This window comes from Gymnoscopelus braueri, assembly GCF_963280865.1.
Source record: "Gymnoscopelus braueri genome assembly, chromosome: 22".
NCBI lineage: Eukaryota > Metazoa > Chordata > Actinopteri > Myctophiformes > Myctophidae > Gymnoscopelus > Gymnoscopelus braueri.
The window spans coordinates 16,827,662-16,847,625 of record NC_137624.1 but is presented as its reverse complement, the minus strand read 5'-3'; the positions used below and the strand labels follow the sequence as shown (position 1 = coordinate 16,847,625).

General features: G+C 38.9%; 1 protein-coding gene across 5 annotated transcripts in view; it reads left to right on the top strand.

Annotated features, from left to right (window-relative positions):
- vav2 (vav 2 guanine nucleotide exchange factor) overlaps window positions 1-13,685 on the top strand; it is a 328,621-nt gene extending 314,936 nt beyond the window's left edge. For 4 of the 5 annotated variants that reach the window (XM_080418609.1, XM_080418607.1, XM_080418608.1 and 1 more), the window contains 7 exons: window positions 235-306; window positions 472-533; window positions 1,645-1,761; window positions 2,626-2,713; window positions 3,295-3,418; window positions 5,847-6,001; window positions 12,816-13,685. In XM_080418609.1, the coding sequence (XP_080274735.1) occupies window positions 235-306; window positions 472-533; window positions 1,645-1,761; window positions 2,626-2,713; window positions 3,295-3,418; window positions 5,847-6,001; window positions 12,816-12,863 (666 nt within the window). In that variant the 3' untranslated portion in view covers window positions 12,864-13,685. Of the gene's footprint in view, window positions 1-234; window positions 307-471; window positions 534-1,644; window positions 1,762-2,625; window positions 2,714-3,294; window positions 3,419-4,789; window positions 4,880-5,846; window positions 6,002-12,815 lie in introns of all 5 variants that reach the window. The other variant, XM_080418610.1, reaches the window with a different exon arrangement.
- The last annotated feature ends 6,279 nt before the right edge of the window (window positions 13,686-19,964 follow it).

Genomic DNA, 19,964 nt, shown 5'->3' with positions numbered 1-19,964 from the left:
AACCTGTTTTGTTTTTTAATTCTTATTTTACTGTTAATGTACATTTTGTTCGCTAAGTTTGTGTTTTTGTTCACCAGCATTGATCATGCTGTACTGCATTTTATGATTTATATTGTGGTGTTTTTCGCTTGGACCCCAGGAAGAATAGTCTCCACTATGGTGTGTAGACTGATGGGGATCCTTAATAAACAATAAACAATAAACTAACATGCACCACAAACACTTCTCTTCAAGGGTAAGTTGATCCTATCACAGAAGAATGGCTTCTTCCCCAGTTCGTGTGTAAAGCCGTGTTTGGACCCCAAGGTAAATACAGCTCCCATAAGCATTCACAGAGAATAATATCAAAGGAATAACAACAGCGTTAGCACGCTTTCGTTGCACTTAAGTGCCAGTGTGACACATAAATATGCAATGATCTGGCTGGTTACAATGTAGCTGTTTGTGACATCTCTTGATTGTTTGTGACAGCCGTTGCAGTCATTCCCCAGTCGGCAGACCTCAAGGGAAACAGACTACTATGGATACCCCTGGTAAGATATGCTACGCATTCCTCATCAGGAATTTATGTCAATCTCTATGCAAGCAAGGCGAGACAAGTTAATTTGTTTTAACACATTTCAACAACGAGGCAATTCATACTGCTTTTCATAAAACATTAAGCATTGAGACATTAAGACACAGAATACAATAAGAAGAAAGACATTCAAGAGAACTGAAGAGAGTGCAGACGAAATTAATTAAAACTGGCATCAGCAAACATGAAGGACTTAAGCTTTGATTTAAAAGAACTGAGAGTAACTTGCAGCTTTTGGATTTTTTTTTTTTTTCAGATGTGGTGCATAAAAATGTAATGCTCCTTTTCCACATTTTAGTTCTGATTCTGTGTTCAGAGGCAGACCTGTCTCAGATGACCTAAGAAGTCTGGACGGTTCATCATGTAGCACAAGATCAGAAATATATTTTGGCCCTAAACCAGTCAATGCTTATAAACCAACTGTAATATTTTGAAATCAGTTCTATGACAGACAGTGACGTGTAAATTATCTAAGAACTGGAGTGAGATGATCAGCTGTCTTGGTATTAGTAAGGACTTGGACAGCAGCATTCTGAATGAACTGCAGTTATATACTGCAGTTCATAAGTCCATAGGTTCTTGTGGACGATTGTGATTCTAAATTGATCATTGGCGATGCTATTGTTTCATGTTGTCCTTGAGTCTTGTGGCGTTTGAATATAGTTTGTCTGACCTTAAAGTGATGTTGCATCAATTAAAAATAATAGTACCATAATGCTAGTGCAGAAAGTGTCTCCCCAAGGGCGGGACTTCGTATGCATGTACAGTACTTCCCCTGGAAGCTGTCTTCCGGAACTTTCTTCCTGTACTTTCGCTAGGACATTTTCAGTAGCCATGCTTACCCGTTGTTATACTTGGCAATGTCTAAATTGGTGACAAAATGAAGCCGTTGATGAATCCATCTTTTCTTTCCATTCAAGAAATTCATTAAAGTAAAGTAAAATAACCAATCCACAATAGCTTGCCTGGGTCATTTATTTTCCTTTAATGGTTGTTTGTTCAGATCATGACTTCCGTGGGATGTTGTTCACAGGATGTTACAATGTGGTGTGTTTTCTCTTCCACAGGTTTGCTGGGAACATGGAGCGCCAGCAGGCGGACAATCTTTTAAAATCCCACAGCAGTGGCACCTACCTCATCAGAGAGAGGACTGCTGAAGCAGAGAGGTTTGCCATCAGCATCAAGTGAGTATTCTGTGTCTCAAGCAGTGGTAGAAAAAGTTCAATTTTTCAATACTGCAATGTAGAAATACTCTTTTACAAATAAAAGTCCGGAATTCAAAATGTACTCGAGTAAAAGTACAAAAGTATAAATGTACTTAAAATACCAAAAGTAGAAAGCACTCATTATGCAGAACGTCCCATTTCACAAAGTTTTCAAATGTATAAAATGCATAAAATAACTTTTGAAAATAGCAGATCTACAAGGTCACAATGTGTCGCATCGCGAGCTTGTAGATTGGCTATTTTCAAATGGCCGAAATGTGTATATAGGGCTGAAGTGGTCTTGTAATAATAATCAAAATCTACAAAGTAACTAGTAACTACAGTTTTCAAATAATTGTTGAGTAAAAGTACAATATTTACCTCTGAGATGTAGTGGAGTAGAAGTAAAGGAAATACTCAAGTAAAGTAAAAATGTCTCAACATTTTACGTTTTAAGTACAGTACTTGTGTAAATGTACTTAGTTGCTTTCACCACTGGTCTCAAGAGCACAGCAAACCCTCAGGGGGTGGGGGGGGGGGAATGTTTATCTATCTCACATGGGAAAACTAAATTCTCACAGGAGGCTCTCGTCAACGTTTGAAGTATCTTTTAAACTCCACCCTAATTACTGCTTGGTAATTGCTTGTTTGATCCAGTTTTTTCTGGTGTGGGTTTTTCCTGTGGGAGACGTTGTAGCCTACATCCCAAAGAGAAAATGATGCAACACAGCTCTTTATTGGAGCTGTCAAAATACAGTGATGTCTTGTTACGGCGTCTGTAATGACTCCTGCTGGTGGTTTCTTTGTTGTCATCGTACTCTGCTGTCTGTCTTTCTTTCTCAGATTTAATGACGAAGTAAAGCACATCAAAGTCATTGAGAAAGACAGCTGGATTCACATCACTGAGGCCAAGAAGTTTGAGAGTCTTCTGGTAAAGTTGCTTTTCTGAGCAATGCTCAAGTCAGTCGTACTCACAAATGCACGTGCACACACAAATGTTTGAAGGGGGGCAGTCACTGTGTGACACTGTTTCTCTCCGTAACCTTAAGCTCCTGTTCTATGAAAGAGCTCGTCTATCTCTGTTCGAAAAGGAGTATGACTCTGTGTCTCCAGATAACATTTTCTTCCTTTGTTTTTACTTTATAATGGAGTAAATGTCAAGTGCAACATTCAACGATGTGGCCTGCACAAAATGCATACACAAGCATTTCTGTCTACACCTGTAACATTTGATTACACACATTTCTATCTGTACGCAGTTATACCACAAAAGTCTCTATTTATTAACTTTCATAGCAATACATTATAGATGAATATAGTTATGAGTTAGTTATTATATATAAGACGGCCTGTCGCAAGTTCCAGTTCTTAAATTTGGCCAAACTTACTTGCTGACTAATAGTGCTGGCGTGGGAATTGTATTTACTATTGTGCTAGTGCTTGTCAGCAGATCATTCGAGTCATTATTTGTTGTAATGTTATGTTGTCTGTGTCTGTTCTTTTGCACTACAGGAGCTAGTGGAATACTATCAGACCCATTCACTGAAAGAAAGCTTCAAATTGTTAGATACCACACTGCGTTACCCCTACAAGTCCAGAGAACGCTCCTTAACACGAGCCAGCACACGTTCACCAGGTAAACTTTACCCAACATGACCTCTCTGCTGTTGTTGTTGATTTTAAGACCCCCAGGAAACTGAAGACACACATTAAAGTCTCCACCTAGCGTCCGCAGGTTGGACAATCTTTCCCCTTGCTGTCTTGCCTGTGCGTATAGTTAGATCAATAGTAAAATAACTATGACAGATAGCAGTACTGCCTACCTCCCACTGTTCCTCTCAAACAATGCCCTCGCCCTCCTCAGGCCAATGACTCCTCTGACCCAGATTATGAGCAGGACAAAGGCGGTGTGATACCGTCAGGGGAATATGGTAGAGAAAGAAGAGAGCATCACCGTTTACAGACGGTTCGGTGGTTAACTGCACCACGTGGCGCAAGATAAGAGTATACTGTAGAGCAAGATGGAGAGAAGGAGAGTAAAGAACAGATAGAGTATAGAACTAAATGGGAAGAGGGAGGGAGAACAAGCGAGATAGAGAGTATACAGTGAGAAAGGGAGAGTTTAGAGTGAGATAGAAAGAGAGTAAAGTGCAATAGAGTTAAGGGAGGGAGAGAGACATGCACGCGCGCACACACACACACACACACACACACAGACACACACACAGACACAGACACAGACACAGACAGACACACACACACACACACACACACACACACACACACACACACACACACACACACACACACACACACACACACACACACACACACACACACACACACACACACACACATGCACACGCACGCAGAGTGAGAGACGGAGCATGTTGAGGTCTTGGCCAGTGACTCAGAGGCTGTGGACGGGGCATTTGAATGGGTTCCCAACCCCATTAGAATGTATAATGAATGTCTGTTTGGCCGGTGTCCCACACTGGGCTGCCTTTGTTGGCCTTCCAGCCAGACCAGACCAGACTGCCAGCTACAACAGGGTTTCCTTTCCTCCTCGTCTATTGTGGGGAGGAGTGGAGAGAATCGGAGCCTGTTCATGATGATGATGATGATGTTTGTGACTGGTCTGACCGTGTGTGTGTGTGTGTGTGTGTGTGTGTGTGTGTGTGTGTGTGTGTGTGTGTGTGTGTGTGTGTGTGTGTGTGTGTGTGTGTGTGTGTGTGTGTGTGTGTGTGTGTGTGTGTGTGTGTGTGTGTCAGGCATGTGGGTTGGCTGTGGACTAGCTTTCAGGGGAGATGGCTCACTTGACAGATAGTAAGAGGGCTGCAGCAGTCTTTGTTGATGTCCTGACTCTGACTGTTTTTTTCTTCTTATTCTTCGTCCTCTTCTTCTTTGTCCACTTCCTCGTCTCCGTCTTCTTCTCCCCCCTCTCTCTCTCTCTCTCTCTCTCTCTCTCCCCCTCTCTCTCGTTTATCTACTTCTACTCTGGTCTCAGCAGCCACCTGTGCTTCCTACAACTTCTCCTTCCTCAGTCCGCAGGGTCTCAACTTCTCTTCCTCTCAGAGCTCAGCTCCCTTTTGGTCAGGTACTCTATCCCTCTCTGTCGCTTTATTTTGCTCTCTCTCTCTCTCTTTCATTATTACTTGCCCTTTTGTTTGCCTTTTCCTCATTTCTGTGTTCTCTAATCTCCATAAACATTATTTCTCCATCACAGTCCCACCTCCTTGCTTTTGCTCCTGATGTCATGAAATGCTTCTCGCGCGGTGGTTTTCATTTGACCTCCTCTGTTGTTTTCATCTCGTGTTCATTTCATTAACGGAAACATTTCAGATCATTTCCAGGTTTACATTCACTCATCAAATAAACAAAATATGAACATCCACTGACGGAACATAACCATCATCTGCCACCCCTCCATGTTACCACGTGTGACTGTTCATCACCTTGATGTTGTTCACCTCTCTGCCATCCTTCTCCACTGGCATTTGATCATCCTGATAAAACCCACGACAAAACAAATTGCTTGGTTCTAGTTGCTGTACCAAATAATGTTTCTCTTTCATGAACCCATTAAGACCTGAGGCGATTCTTAAAAATGTTTTCTAAATCCTAATCCTCCTGTTTTTTGAAAACAAGATTTTTCAAAAATAGCAGATCTACAAGCTCATAGCGTGGCACTCGGTGCCGCGCTATGAGCTTGTATATCTGCTATTTTTGAATAGCCAAAGAAATCTAAAGTGACACAGATGCGTTCCAGGTCTTAATGGGTTAATGCTGTATTGTGAATAGCCTAGGGAAATACTTAATATAATTTGTATTTCTTATTTTATTTATTAATTAACAAGTGCTTCTGCTTTACATTTTGCACTCTGTCTTATATAATTTATATTATATATATATATATATATATATATATATATATATATATATATATATATACACACACATATATACACACACTGTGTATGTGTGTGTATAAACTGTGTATATTTATTGATTTATTGATTTAGATGTATTGATTTATTCATACTCATTTGTGTCTGTGTTTAAAGTGTTCACACCACGGGTGGTCAGCTCAGCGGTGGCCAGGTATAACTTTGCAGCGCGGGACATGAGAGAGCTCTCGCTGCGGGAAGGAGACATTGTGAAGATCTACAGCAAGATCGGTGGAGACCAGGGCTGGTGGAAAGGAGAGGCTAACGGACGAGTGAGTGAAACCCCATCATGACGTCGTTGTGTGCGTCTATCGTGCTGGTAACATTTGACTTGAAGTGTTGTTCAAAGTGTAGCCAAAGTGTAAAATAATGCCAATCCCCTGTAACATATGGAATGCCAAAACTGCCATATCTCAAATTAAATACATAAATAAATAAATGAATTTATAAAGCAAGAAATGCTAAAATAAATAAATAATTGTGCAAAGAAATATACAATTAAATATTGAAATGTATTCATTTATGTGACTATTTATTTATTCATTTATATATTTATGTATTAATTTATTTATGTTTTTATTTAATTATTTATGTATTTATTTCCTTATTTATTTCCATATTTATTTATCTATTTAATTATGTATTTATTTATGTATTTAATTATTTATTTAATTATTTATTTAATTATTTATTTAATTATTTATTTAATTATTTATTTAATTTATTTAATTTATTTAATTTATTTAATTTATTTAATTTATTTAATTTATTTATTTATTTAATTATTTATTTAATTATTTATTTAATTATTTATTTAATTATTTATTTAATTATTTATTTAATTATTTATTTAATTATTTATTTTATTATTTTATTTTATTATTTTATTTTATTTGATTATTTATTTAATTATTTAATTATTTAATTATTTATTTAATGCCCTATTTCAGGCCCTATTTCAGGCACACACTGAAATGTTATGTTAATGAGGGGGCGTGGCTTGCCTATTCAAGCATTAGCAATCAAACCCAGAGCGATCAAACACCAAAAAAAGCCCATCCAGCCAATAGAGCTGGTCAAATGTATTAATATTTTGTTTATGTGATAATATAATAATTGTGTTTATGTTTATAATAATTTGATTTGATTTGATAATCTTTATTTTGAACTTGCAGGTGAAAAAATTAAAACAAATAACAATGAAAGCCATAATATATAAAAAATTAAGCAAACAAAACAAGAAATAACAATAAAAAAATGCGATCATTGATCATCCCCAACATGTTCAAAAAGGAGTAAGAAAAAAATCCTTCTTATATAACATTTATAATTCATACAAACAATTAAAAAAATAGATATACATCATACATAACCCGTAATTTATCTTATGAATATTAGCTCCCCAGTAGGCTAGTAACGTAGATATTTATATATATTGTAATATGTATTTGTTTTGTTTACCACGTGTGGGTGGGTAACCGGTCAGGTGGGCACCAAAACCATCTGGGCACTAAGGATAACTGGGCACCAAAACCATCTGGGCACTAGGGACATGTGGGCACTAGGGACACGTGGGCACTAGGGACATGTGTGCACCTGGTCAACTGGGCACTAGGGACATGTGGGCACTTGGTCAACTGGGCACTGGAGACAACTGTGCACCAAAACCATCTGGGCAGTAGGGACATGTGGGCACCTGGACGAGTGGGCACTTAGGGATGGAGACATCTGGGCACTAGTGACATGTGGGCACCAGGAAAGGTGGGCACTTGGACAAATGGGCACTAGGGACATGTGGGCACCTGGAAGAGTGGGCACCTGGACGAGTGGGCACCTGAATTAGGATTTGTGTTAGCATGCTGCTTTGTTACATAGCATGCTGCTTTGTTGTTGGTAAGTGATATTTAACCCACAGTTCTTTAAAACCATAAACACGACATAACAACAAGGTCAAAAGTACAATATAAGAGTGTATTTGCCAAAATAGAAGTACTGTAGTGTTAAGCTAGAAAAAGTGCTCCTCGGAGCACAGGTCTCCGCCAGGTCAGGTTGGTTATTGTGGGCCAGCAATGTTCTGAATTCGTCGCATCGCGACGTGTTGTGAGCTTGTAGATCTGCTATTTTCAAAATATACGAGCGTTTATGCAATAGAATTTTCGGGAGTCGGGACTGGTGCGGCTGCGCTGCTGTAATCTTGTCATGGACAGTGAGGTCTCCAAACTTACAGTAGCGTGCGTGTCCTATGGAGTTATGTACAACCTGGGTTGAGGATATAAGCCCAACGCTCCAAACTTGTGCCGCGCAGGTGTTTCTTCATGCTTTGGATTTATTTGGGCCACCGGTAGATCGGTAGTGTGTGACGCGTGTAACTTGACGGGCAGTGAGGCCTGAGGCGGGCAGGGGAAACTCTTCCCCATGCTTTTTTTGGTCGTATTCCGAGTCTTAAAATCGGGGCGTTTCGAGAATATTTAAGGGCGTGCTATTTAAATGACGCTCGGTTTCAGCAGATTTATCAAAGCTCCGACCAAATGTACGCTAGGATTGGCTGTATAGGAGGATCCTTTGATAAATCTTACTTGGACGTAAAATATTTTAAAATATTGAAAAAAGTGGTGAAATTGATATATAAAGTTATACAACCCAAACAAAAAAATAAAGCCAGGCCGTCTGGGTGTTGAGGCATATAAAACCATTTTGATTGACAATGGAAGCTCTGATAGGTTTAAAATTTGTCATACTTGAAGTCATGACATCCCTCTACAGTCTAGAAAAGATTATGTCAATATCTGAATGTAAATAGGAGATAGTAATTTGAACACATACCTAAAATAGGCGGAAATTTTAATATGTAGAATATTCTCTTTACTTTGTGGTGACTTTGACATGGATTGTCATAGCAAGACATTCTGAATCCAGCAATACCAATTGTGTAAAAGTAGCTTTAATACTCATGGAGTTAAGTCACTAAATGTATATGGTGTCCCAAATGGGGAAAACATGAAACAGTCCTACTGAATTCTACAGTATCACAAATATTAGTTTTATTTTCAATTCACTTATCAAGGGTGGAAAAATATTAACAAATTCACTTGAGTAGAAGTCCCTTAAATGTATGAAATGTCCCAATCTTGAGAAAATTAGAAATAAAATATATGCAAGTTCAACAATAGTGCAGAGAAAAATGCAGGCTTACAGTAGAACTACTAACAATTATTTAGCAAACCTGGCTGAGGGAAACTTTTAGAGTTTATATCATTTAACATATTTGGTTACAGGTTATATTACAGTCTTTGGCTCCACCTGCTCTATCTGCATCGTATTGCCTACATAATTGCCTACGTTGCCTGTACTTCTGAACTCGTTGCTGTGTTTGGGGGTTTAAAGAACAGTGGGTTAGATATCACTTACAACAAAGCAGCATGCTATGTAAAGCTAAAACACAAAAATCCTAATTCAGGTGCCCACTCGTCCAGGTGCCCACTCATCCAGGTGCCCACATGTCCCTAGTGCCCAGTTGTCCAGGTGCCTACATGTCCCTAGTGCCCAGTTGTCCCAAGTGCCCACCTCTCCTGGTGCCCACATGTCACTAGTGCTCAGATGTCTCCACACCTAAGTGCCCACTCGTCCAGGTGCCCACTTATCCCTACTGCCCAGATTGTTTTGGTGCCCAAATGTCCAGGTGCCCACCTCTCCAGGTGCCTAGTGCCCAGTTGACCAGGTGCCCACATGTCCCTAGTGCCCAGATGTCCAGGTGCCCACATGTCCCTAGTGCCCAGATGTCCAGGTGCCCAGATGTCCAGGTGCTCAGTTGTCCCAAAAATATGGTGCCCAGATGTCTCTAGTGCCCACCTGACTTGTATTCTGCGTTTACTGTACTAGATTTCGGTGGTGGAAAAAGTACTCAAATGTCTTACTTAAGTAAAAGTATCAATACTTTAATGTAGAAATACTCTGTTAAAGTCAGAAATCCAAAATTTACTTGAGTAAAAGTACAAAAGTATTGGTAACAAAATGTACTTAAAATACCAAAAGTAGAAAGTACTCATGCAGAATTGAAAAATTTCAAATGTATAAAAATCTTTTGAAAATAGCAGATCTACAAGCTCCCAATGCGTTGCATCGCGACGCATTGTGAGCTTGTAGATCGGCTATTTTCAAATGGCCAAAATGTATATAGGGCTGAAGTGGTTAAAATGTATGTTTTGTAATAATAACCAAAATCTACAAACTAACTAACTAAAGTTTTCAAATAATTGTAGTAAAGTAAAAGTACAATATTTGCCTCTGAGATGTAGTGGAGTAGAAGTACTGAAAATTGGAAATACTCCAGTAAAATAAAAATACCTCAAAATTGTACTTAAGTACAGTACTTGAGTAAATGTACTTAGTTACTTTACACCACTGCCAGATTCTCATAATTTCCTGGGAAACAGACAAGTAAAATCGATCTGTGAGTTCCCACATAGATTATCCAATGGCTGTTAAGTGACATCAGCAAGGACCGCCCCCTCATTAACATAACATTTCAGTGTGCATTTCAGTGTGCATTTCAGTGTGCATTTCAGTGTGCATTTCAGTGTGCATTTCAGTGTGCTGAAATAGGGCATTAAATAATTTATTAAATAATTAAATAATTTATTAAATAATTAAATAATTAAATAATTAAATAATTAAATAATTAAATAATTAAATAATTAAATAATTAAATAAATAATTAAATAAATAAATAAATAATTAATTAAATCATTAAATCATTAAATCATTAAATCATTAAATAATTAATTAAATAAATAAATAAATAAATAAATAAATAAATAAATAAATAAATAAATAAATAAATAAATAAATAAATAAATAAATAAATTATTAAATAAACAATTAAATAAATAATTAAATAAATAATTAAATAAATAATTAAATAAATAAATAAATAAATAAATAAATAATTAAATAAATAAATAAATAAATAAATACATAAATAAATGAATACATAAATAAATGAATACATAAATAAATGAATACATAAATATATGAATAAATAAATAGTCACATACATGAATACATTTCAATATTTAATTGTATATTTCTTTGCACAATTATTTATTTATTTTATCATTTCTTGCTTTATAAATTCATTTATTTATTTATGTATTTAATTTGCGATATGGCAGTTTTGGCATTCCATAGTAACAAGCTGACAACTGAAAGGCTTTTTCATTAATGAGTACAGACAGTGTGTACTGTATGTTTGCACACATAATTATTTTAATATGAATATCTAGTTGGCTTTAATTAAACAGTTCATTTTTCCCCAAACAATGTCTGCTTTAAATGTTCATTATGGTGAGCTTATTGCATGGTTTGGCCAGAAGTGCATTGAACTGGGAGAGAGCTGTGACACTCATCGCTACTATATTCTGGGTTGGTTTTTGTGTATTGCTTTGCCGCCACCCTGTGGAGGGGGAGGCACACCATTACAGTTATAATACCAATTAATGATATCAATGAATAGCTGTATTTGTTGAAGGTAAGAGCAGTGAAGCAGACTAGCTATAATGAAGGATGGATTCATAATGGTCTAATTCTCCAGAACTATTTGTGGTGATGTGTGTGTACTCAACAGAATCCAAAGAAACTGTCATTATAGTAATCAGTGTCAAGTTCGGGTATTATCAGTCATTATCAGTCAATCAATTCTATGACAATGGATCCACAATGCTGGGATCATGGTAGCCTTAACTCGTGCAACAATAACTACCATATCAAATTATGTTTACTTTGTCATACAACTAAAAATATTAATGGGATAGTTCACCCCAAAAAAATATTTTTTTTCTATCGATTAGTCACCCCATGGAGACTTGTATTCATGAATATCTTCTAGTTTTTGTCACATCCCTAAGCCAGTTATTTGATGACCAGCGGACCGGTAGGCAGCGGTTCCGGTAGGAGATACAAAAGAGACTCTTTGTGTCTCCTACCGGAACCGCTGCCGGTCATCAAATTATTGGCTTAGGAATGCGACAAAAACAAAAAACATATCCATGATTTCAAGTCTCCATGGGGTGACTAATCGATAGGAAAAAAGTCATTTTGGGTGTGAACTATCCCTTTAAGTCAGTTCTCTTCCACATATCCTCAGCTTTTTGAGGAAACATTGTGGAAAAGGTCAATTAAATTTAAAATATAACTACACTAATAATATTGATTTAGTGTAACATAGACCCTGACATTTAGACTGAATGTAACAATGTAAGCTGTCTAGAAATGAGACATTAAATTATAATGTCAAAATCTAATAATAATAAGATAAACTGAGAAAGTAGGTTATCTGCGTACCTTCCCTGAAGGCATACAGAACTAATGAAGAGATGTCTGCACACGGTGTACACTTTTGAAGCTGAGCTCAGTTTTAATTGCAAATATAGACAGTGTGTGTGAGTTATTTGCAGATTATTTCTTGATCTACTGGGTTGCTATGACCAGGAGCATTGCGGGTAGCAGAGAGTAATATATGACGTACAGTAGTTCCTTACTTTATCTTTAGTGCGAGGAATATGAGACAACTTTCTAGTCAGTTGGCAACAGTCGTTTTGTGAGTGCCTCTGCATAAGTTTACCACTTCACATATTAAAACTGAGAAAGCATCTGTGTCATATTAGATTTTAGCTACATATATATATACTTTGTGCCACGCTATGAGCTTGTTGATCTACTATTTTTTAATAGCCAAAGTATAAAATGTGTGCAAATCTTTGAATATATATATATATATATATATATTTTAAAGCGAACATTTGTAACTCAAATCTTTGCTTCTGAATTGGGTACCTGGAACAAAATATTTGGGGGTCCGCGGCCAAATACTATGTCCTTGACATGAAAACGTTTGAGAACCACTGATATAGCAACATAAGTTTTTTCAGAAAACTGTTAGGATTTAGAAGACATTTGTAGAATCGGCCTCAGCCTTAATGGGATAAACCCTATTATACTTAATCGACCACAGTTGTGATACCTCTATGCTGTTGAAAAGCTACATTTGTTATGTCTCTGCTAATGTTGCTGTTACGTCTGGCATTTCAGATCGGGTGGTTTCCTTCAACCTACGTGGACGAAGAAGGGGTCCAGTAAGGCTCAGGTGCTGCCCGATTCTGTCCAATCAGAGCCCATCTTCTAACCACGGCCCACAGAGGAAAGCTATTTGGTTACCCAGGGAAACAACACAAGGATAAAGAAACTTTTTTCTTTGCTGGATTACTCCGTTTTTTGCAGTGAACCTTTCTACCCTGTTTCTCTATCTTTTGAGTATGCAATCAGCTTTCTACTTCTGTTTCTATCTCTTTCTAGGACGCCCCGTTTAATTTCTGTGCGGAAGAAAAAACTAAAACAGAAAAAAAAAAAAAACAGTTCTCGTGGTGCTCTGCCAGCCTCTGTGTGCTCTGGAGAGGTTGCATTGAACAGAGGATGCTATAAGAGCCCTATCACACAACAGAGATGACTGTGGATAGTTTTACATTGATATAGTCTCCCCCATGTTGCAGGTCTATGGGAGGGGGAAATAAATGTACAGTATAGATAATTTATTAATAGAGATATGATTATTGTGCTGAAGTTAAAGTTGATATTAGTAACAGCAAAGAATCAGATGAAGAAAAGAAAAGAAAGTAAAGACAGACGCTCTGTTTTTTTATGCTGGGAATTTATTTTTGCCTTATTTGTCATGGCGATGCCTTGTGGGCTGAAACCAGTGGAGGGGAAAGACTGGATTGGTTTGACTTTTTGTGCACCCATGTGCACATACATACATACATACGCACTTACTCATGCACGCACGCACGCACGCACGCACGCACGCACGCACGCACGCACGCACGCACGCACGCACGCACGCACGCACGCACGCACGCACGCACGCACGCACGCACGCACGCACGCACGCACGCACGCACGCACGCACGCACGCACGCACGCACTCAAGCACGCACGCACTCAAGCACGCACGCACTCAAGCACGCACGCACGCACTCAAGCACGCACGCACTCACTCACTCAGGCACTCACGCACTCACACACACGCACGCACGCAAGCACACGCACACGCACACACACAGACACCTGACCAATGTACAGTTTGGTGCCTTTGAAGAATGGTCATTGTTCACTGAACCTTGACATCCGCCAGTCAAGGACATTGCCATTTCCCAAGTATCGTCCCATCCCAAGAACACTACTGTACGACATGTACTGCAGAGCAGAGCAAGGCCATCCACTGAACACGAGGGACTTCTTCAGCTCTTTTTCTACAGACCCTATGAAAGAGGATGGTGAAGTCTTTTACTCATCCCAACTGGAGACTGAATGGACTCTCGTATAGAATTGCACGGTTGGTGAGAAACTCCTTAACTAAAGGGTTTTGGCCGCAAGTTAACACCAATCAACTACAAAATTCACACCAGTCCTGGCATCACAAGTCTATGGGCGTTTGCAGACGGCTGGATACAAAAAAAGAAAAGAAAAAGGGAAACGTCATAATAATCCAGAATGACTTCACTCTTTCAAATCGTGGGTGTTTATTGTTTTATTTTGCACAGCCAAATCACCTTGATTATTTGAAGCCAAATCCAAACATGTTTTAATGTCTGCATGGACTTTGAACTTTTGTAATGATTTTGTACCTTGCCTTATTTACAGATTATCAGGTGGTGGGATTTTATGGTATTAACCATTTGTCACGTCTCAATGGCATTTTGGTGCTGTGTAGGCTGGTGCAACTAAACGGTGATCACAGTGTCACACCTTTTCCATATGAAAGGGCAGCATTGTCTGTGTGCTACCAGTAAAATGTGCAGATGGACCCCTAATTAATGTTGGGATTGTTGAGAGGTACGCTGCGTGGTGTTTCCAGTTTTTAGCAGTATTTCGAAGTGCCGTCCGATCTGGTCAGAGTTGTCTTTGGACTGCTTTGCTGTCCTCTCACAGTTTGTGTAGCACACAGACAGTGTCCTCATAGAATCACATTGTGAAAGAACATTGTACAAATGAACATAGTCGCTGTCGGACAGAAATGTATCTCAATCTCCATATCTACTATTTTTATGTTTTTTTTAGATTAATGCTATCATGCACAGTGTTGTGCAAAAGTAGTGAGAATAGCCGATCTACAACCTCACAACAGTGCAATGGGTTATCTTCTTTCTTTGGGTTAAAAATCGTGAAATTCTTCGTCTATAATGAAATGCTCAAAATAACTAAATAATAACTACATTGATTGGATCCATTGGAACACAGGTTCTTATTTTCAAATTTCCTGAAAAGTAACAGTTTCTAAAGGTTTTCTGTCCGACAGCGACGACATGGCGGTTCACTGAAAACATAATGTGCAGTCAGGAAGAATTACAGCTATTGTGATGTTTCCTGGTCCTAGTCAAATCAACTGGTGGAGGGGTTGGTTCAGATTTCCTTTTCTTGTTACACAAAACCTTTTTTTGATTTTATTATAAAGATTTTCACTGGGCTTCACTGCTATGTTTGTTTGACCTGCTCATCTGCACATTATATCCACTGGTTTCTCTTCGTGGCTTCTGTAGGTTTAAGGCAAACACAGATATTTGGAAGAAGGTGGAAGTGTAGAAATCAATTTGCTAATACAATTGGAAAAATACAGACGATGTACAAGAAACTTTGAATCCGTTGGATAAAAATTATGACCTGCAATTTGATTATTTTGTTTCCTCTTATATTAAGATTTTCTACACAGCCATAAGTTTCCACTAAAGGGTAAGTTCAGCGGTTTTAGACCTATTGTATATACGTATATTTGACCTGTAGTACTTGGAGCCACAAATTATACTAGCTCCCGACTCAGCTACTATTTACAACTTCTGTTTACTCCCATCTCCCTTGTGGAGCCTACAAATGGCATTTGTTTTGTTATTTTGACACTTGGGAATGCTTGTTAGCAGAAAGAGGCTAGTAATGGGAGCTTGGCGATTCTACCGACTGATGACTCGAGTTAATGTGTGTGTCCAAGTACTACCGGTATATAAGGGGCACATTTAATTTAGGTCTTAAATGGTCAAACTTACCCTTCATGGGCAAAAGATGGAAACTGAATTTAATCCAAACTGAGAATACGAATGTACAGTCTGCATGAGTTCTCAGCACCTCAGGTATAAGTCACAAATGAAGTTTACCTTCAACAAGATAAAAAAGAAAAACTGAACTAACCCTTCCTTTTAGCTCTCTCTATCTCTCTCACACACACACACTCACACATACGCACGCTCGCACACGCACGCACACACACACACACACACTCACACATACGCACGCACGCACGCACGCACGCACACACACACACACACACACACACGCACACACATACACGCACACATACAGTACATACACGCACACGTAAGCCACTAGAGCAGGAGAGATACTGTATGGACATTCAGCACATCAGCAGCACTAGCTGATCAGCAAAGACTGAAGACGAAACGGAACGCTGGTATGTCTCAAAACTTTTGACTGTGTGACGTGTGTATTCCAAAGGCCAACCATCCTCCAAATCACAAGTCCAACCACCATGTCAAGGAGAACTCTTGTGAGGAGACCAGTGACAAGCAGCAGGCCTACATGTTGTCTGAACAGGGGAAGAGGGGATTTAGTCGCTGTTTATGTAGTGGACAAAACCCCATTGCATGTGGCTAATAGATATTTCGACTCCTGTCATTACATCTTCAGAAAAAAAAGGAAAAGCAAACAAACAAAAAAAACATCTAATCGTGTACATTTTTGAATGGTGGAGTATTTCCAAAAATGAGGTCTATCATGAAATAAATATCTCTTTTTGTCTACATTTTAGGTTGCATTGTCTGTTCTTACTGTGGATTTAGTTAATATCTAACTGATCAGTCTCTCTTAATGGATCTTAACATTTACCAAACAATTTACATACATACATACATACGCACTTACTCATGCACGCACGCACGCACGCACGCACGCACGCACGCACGCACGCACGCACGCACGCACGCACGCACGCACGCACGCACGCACGCACGCACGCACGCACTCAAGCACGCACGCACTCAAGCACGCACGCACTCAAGCACGCACGCACGCACTCAAGCACGCACGCACTCACTCACTCAGGCACTCACGCACTCACACACACGCACGCACGCAAGCACACGCACACGCACACACACAGACACCTGACCAATGTACAGTTTGGTGCCTTTGAAGAATGGTCATTGTTCACTGAACCTTGACATCCGCCAGTCAAGGACATTGCCATTTCCCAAGTATCGTCCCATCCCAAGAACACTACTGTACGACATGTACTGCAGAGCAGAGCAAGGCCATCCACTGAACACGAGGGACTTCTTCAGCTCTTTTTCTACAGACCCTATGAAAGAGGATGGTGAAGTCTTTTACTCATCCCAACTGGAGACTGAATGGACTCTCGTATAGAATTGCACGGTTGGTGAGAAACTCCTTAACTAAAGGGTTTTGGCCGCAAGTTAACACCAATCAACTACAAAATTCACACCAGTCCTGGCATCACAAGTCTATGGGCGTTTGCAGACGGCTGGATACAAAAAAAGAAAAGAAAAAGGGAAACGTCATAATAATCCAGAATGACTTCACTCTTTCAAATCGTGGGTGTTTATTGTTTTATTTTGCACAGCCAAATCACCTTGATTATTTGAAGCCAAATCCAAACATGTTTTAATGTCTGCATGGACTTTGAACTTTTGTAATGATTTTGTACCTTGCCTTATTTACAGATTATCAGGTGGTGGGATTTTATGGTATTAACCATTTGTCACGTCTCAATGGCATTTTGGTGCTGTGTAGGCTGGTGCAACTAAACGGTGATCACAGTGTCACACCTTTTCCATATGAAAGGGCAGCATTGTCTGTGTGCTACCAGTAAAATGTGCAGATGGACCCCTAATTAATGTTGGGATTGTTGAGAGGTACGCTGCGTGGTGTTTCCAGTTTTTAGCAGTATTTCGAAGTGCCGTCCGATCTGGTCAGAGTTGTCTTTGGACTGCTTTGCTGTCCTCTCACAGTTTGTGTAGCACACAGACAGTGTCCTCATAGAATCACATTGTGAAAGAACATTGTACAAATGAACATAGTCGCTGTCGGACAGAAATGTATCTCAATCTCCATATCTACTATTTTTATGTTTTTTTTAGATTAATGCTATCATGCACAGTGTTGTGCAAAAGTAGTGAGAATAGCCGATCTACAACCTCACAACAGTGCAATGGGTTATCTTCTTTCTTTGGGTTAAAAATCGTGAAATTCTTCGTCTATAATGAAATGCTCAAAATAACTAAATAATAACTACATTGATTGGATCCATTGGAACACAGGTTCTTATTTTCAAATTTCCTGAAAAGTAACAGTTTCTAAAGGTTTTCTGTCCGACAGCGACGACATGGCGGTTCACTGAAAACATAATGTGCAGTCAGGAAGAATTACAGCTATTGTGATGTTTCCTGGTCCTAGTCAAATCAACTGGTGGAGGGGTTGGTTCAGATTTCCTTTTCTTGTTACACAAAACCTTTTTTTGATTTTATTATAAAGATTTTCACTGGGCTTCACTGCTATGTTTGTTTGACCTGCTCATCTGCACATTATATCCACTGGTTTCTCTTCGTGGCTTCTGTAGGTTTAAGGCAAACACAGATATTTGGAAGAAGGTGGAAGTGTAGAAATCAATTTGCTAATACAATTGGAAAAATACAGACGATGTACAAGAAACTTTGAATCCGTTGGATAAAAATTATGACCTGCAATTTGATTATTTTGTTTCCTCTTATATTAAGATTTTCTACACAGCCATAAGTTTCCACTAAAGGGTAAGTTCAGCGGTTTTAGACCTATTGTATATACGTATATTTGACCTGTAGTACTTGGAGCCACAAATTATACTAGCTCCCGACTCAGCTACTATTTACAACTTCTGTTTACTCCCATCTCCCTTGTGGAGCCTACAAATGGCATTTGTTTTGTTATTTTGACACTTGGGAATGCTTGTTAGCAGAAAGAGGCTAGTAATGGGAGCTTGGCGATTCTACCGACTGATGACTCGAGTTAATGTGTGTGTCCAAGTACTACCGGTATATAAGGGGCACATTTAATTTAGGTCTTAAATGGTCAAACTTACCCTTCATGGGCAAAAGATGGAAACTGAATTTAATCCAAACTGAGAATACGAATGTACAGTCTGCATGAGTTCTCAGCACCTCAGGTATAAGTCACAAATGAAGTTTACCTTCAACAAGATAAAAAAGAAAAACTGAACTAACCCTTCCTTTTAGCTCTCTCTATCTCTCTCACACACACACACTCACACATACGCACGCTCGCACACGCACGCACACACACACACACACACTCACACATACGCACGCACGCACGCACGCACGCACACACACACACACACACACACACGCACACACATACACGCACACATACAGTACATACACGCACACGTAAGCCACTAGAGCAGGAGAGATACTGTATGGACATTCAGCACATCAGCAGCACTAGCTGATCAGCAAAGACTGAAGACGAAACGGAACGCTGGTATGTCTCAAAACTTTTGACTGTGTGACGTGTGTATTCCAAAGGCCAACCATCCTCCAAATCACAAGTCCAACCACCATGTCAAGGAGAACTCTTGTGAGGAGACCAGTGACAAGCAGCAGGCCTACATGTTGTCTGAACAGGGGAAGAGGGGATTTAGTCGCTGTTTATGTAGTGGACAAAACCCCATTGCATGTGGCTAATAGATATTTCGACTCCTGTCATTACATCTTCAGAAAAAAAAGGAAAAGCAAACAAACAAAAAAAACATCTAATCGTGTACATTTTTGAATGGTGGAGTATTTCCAAAAATGAGGTCTATCATGAAATAAATATCTCTTTTTGTCTACATTTTAGGTTGCATTGTCTGTTCTTACTGTGGATTTAGTTAATATCTAACTGATCAGTCTCTCTTAATGGATCTTAACATTTACCAAACAATTTATTGTTGCCAAATATGAAAATCTCTGCATCAATAGCTTGTTGATCTAATTGGATGATGTCTTTGTTGTCTAATTTGAAGTCTTTATATTGTATTGTGGTGTATATTACAGTAAAGGAACATCAAGGTACTATACAGTATATTTAATTAGTAAATTACTGCCATAATCATTTCACATT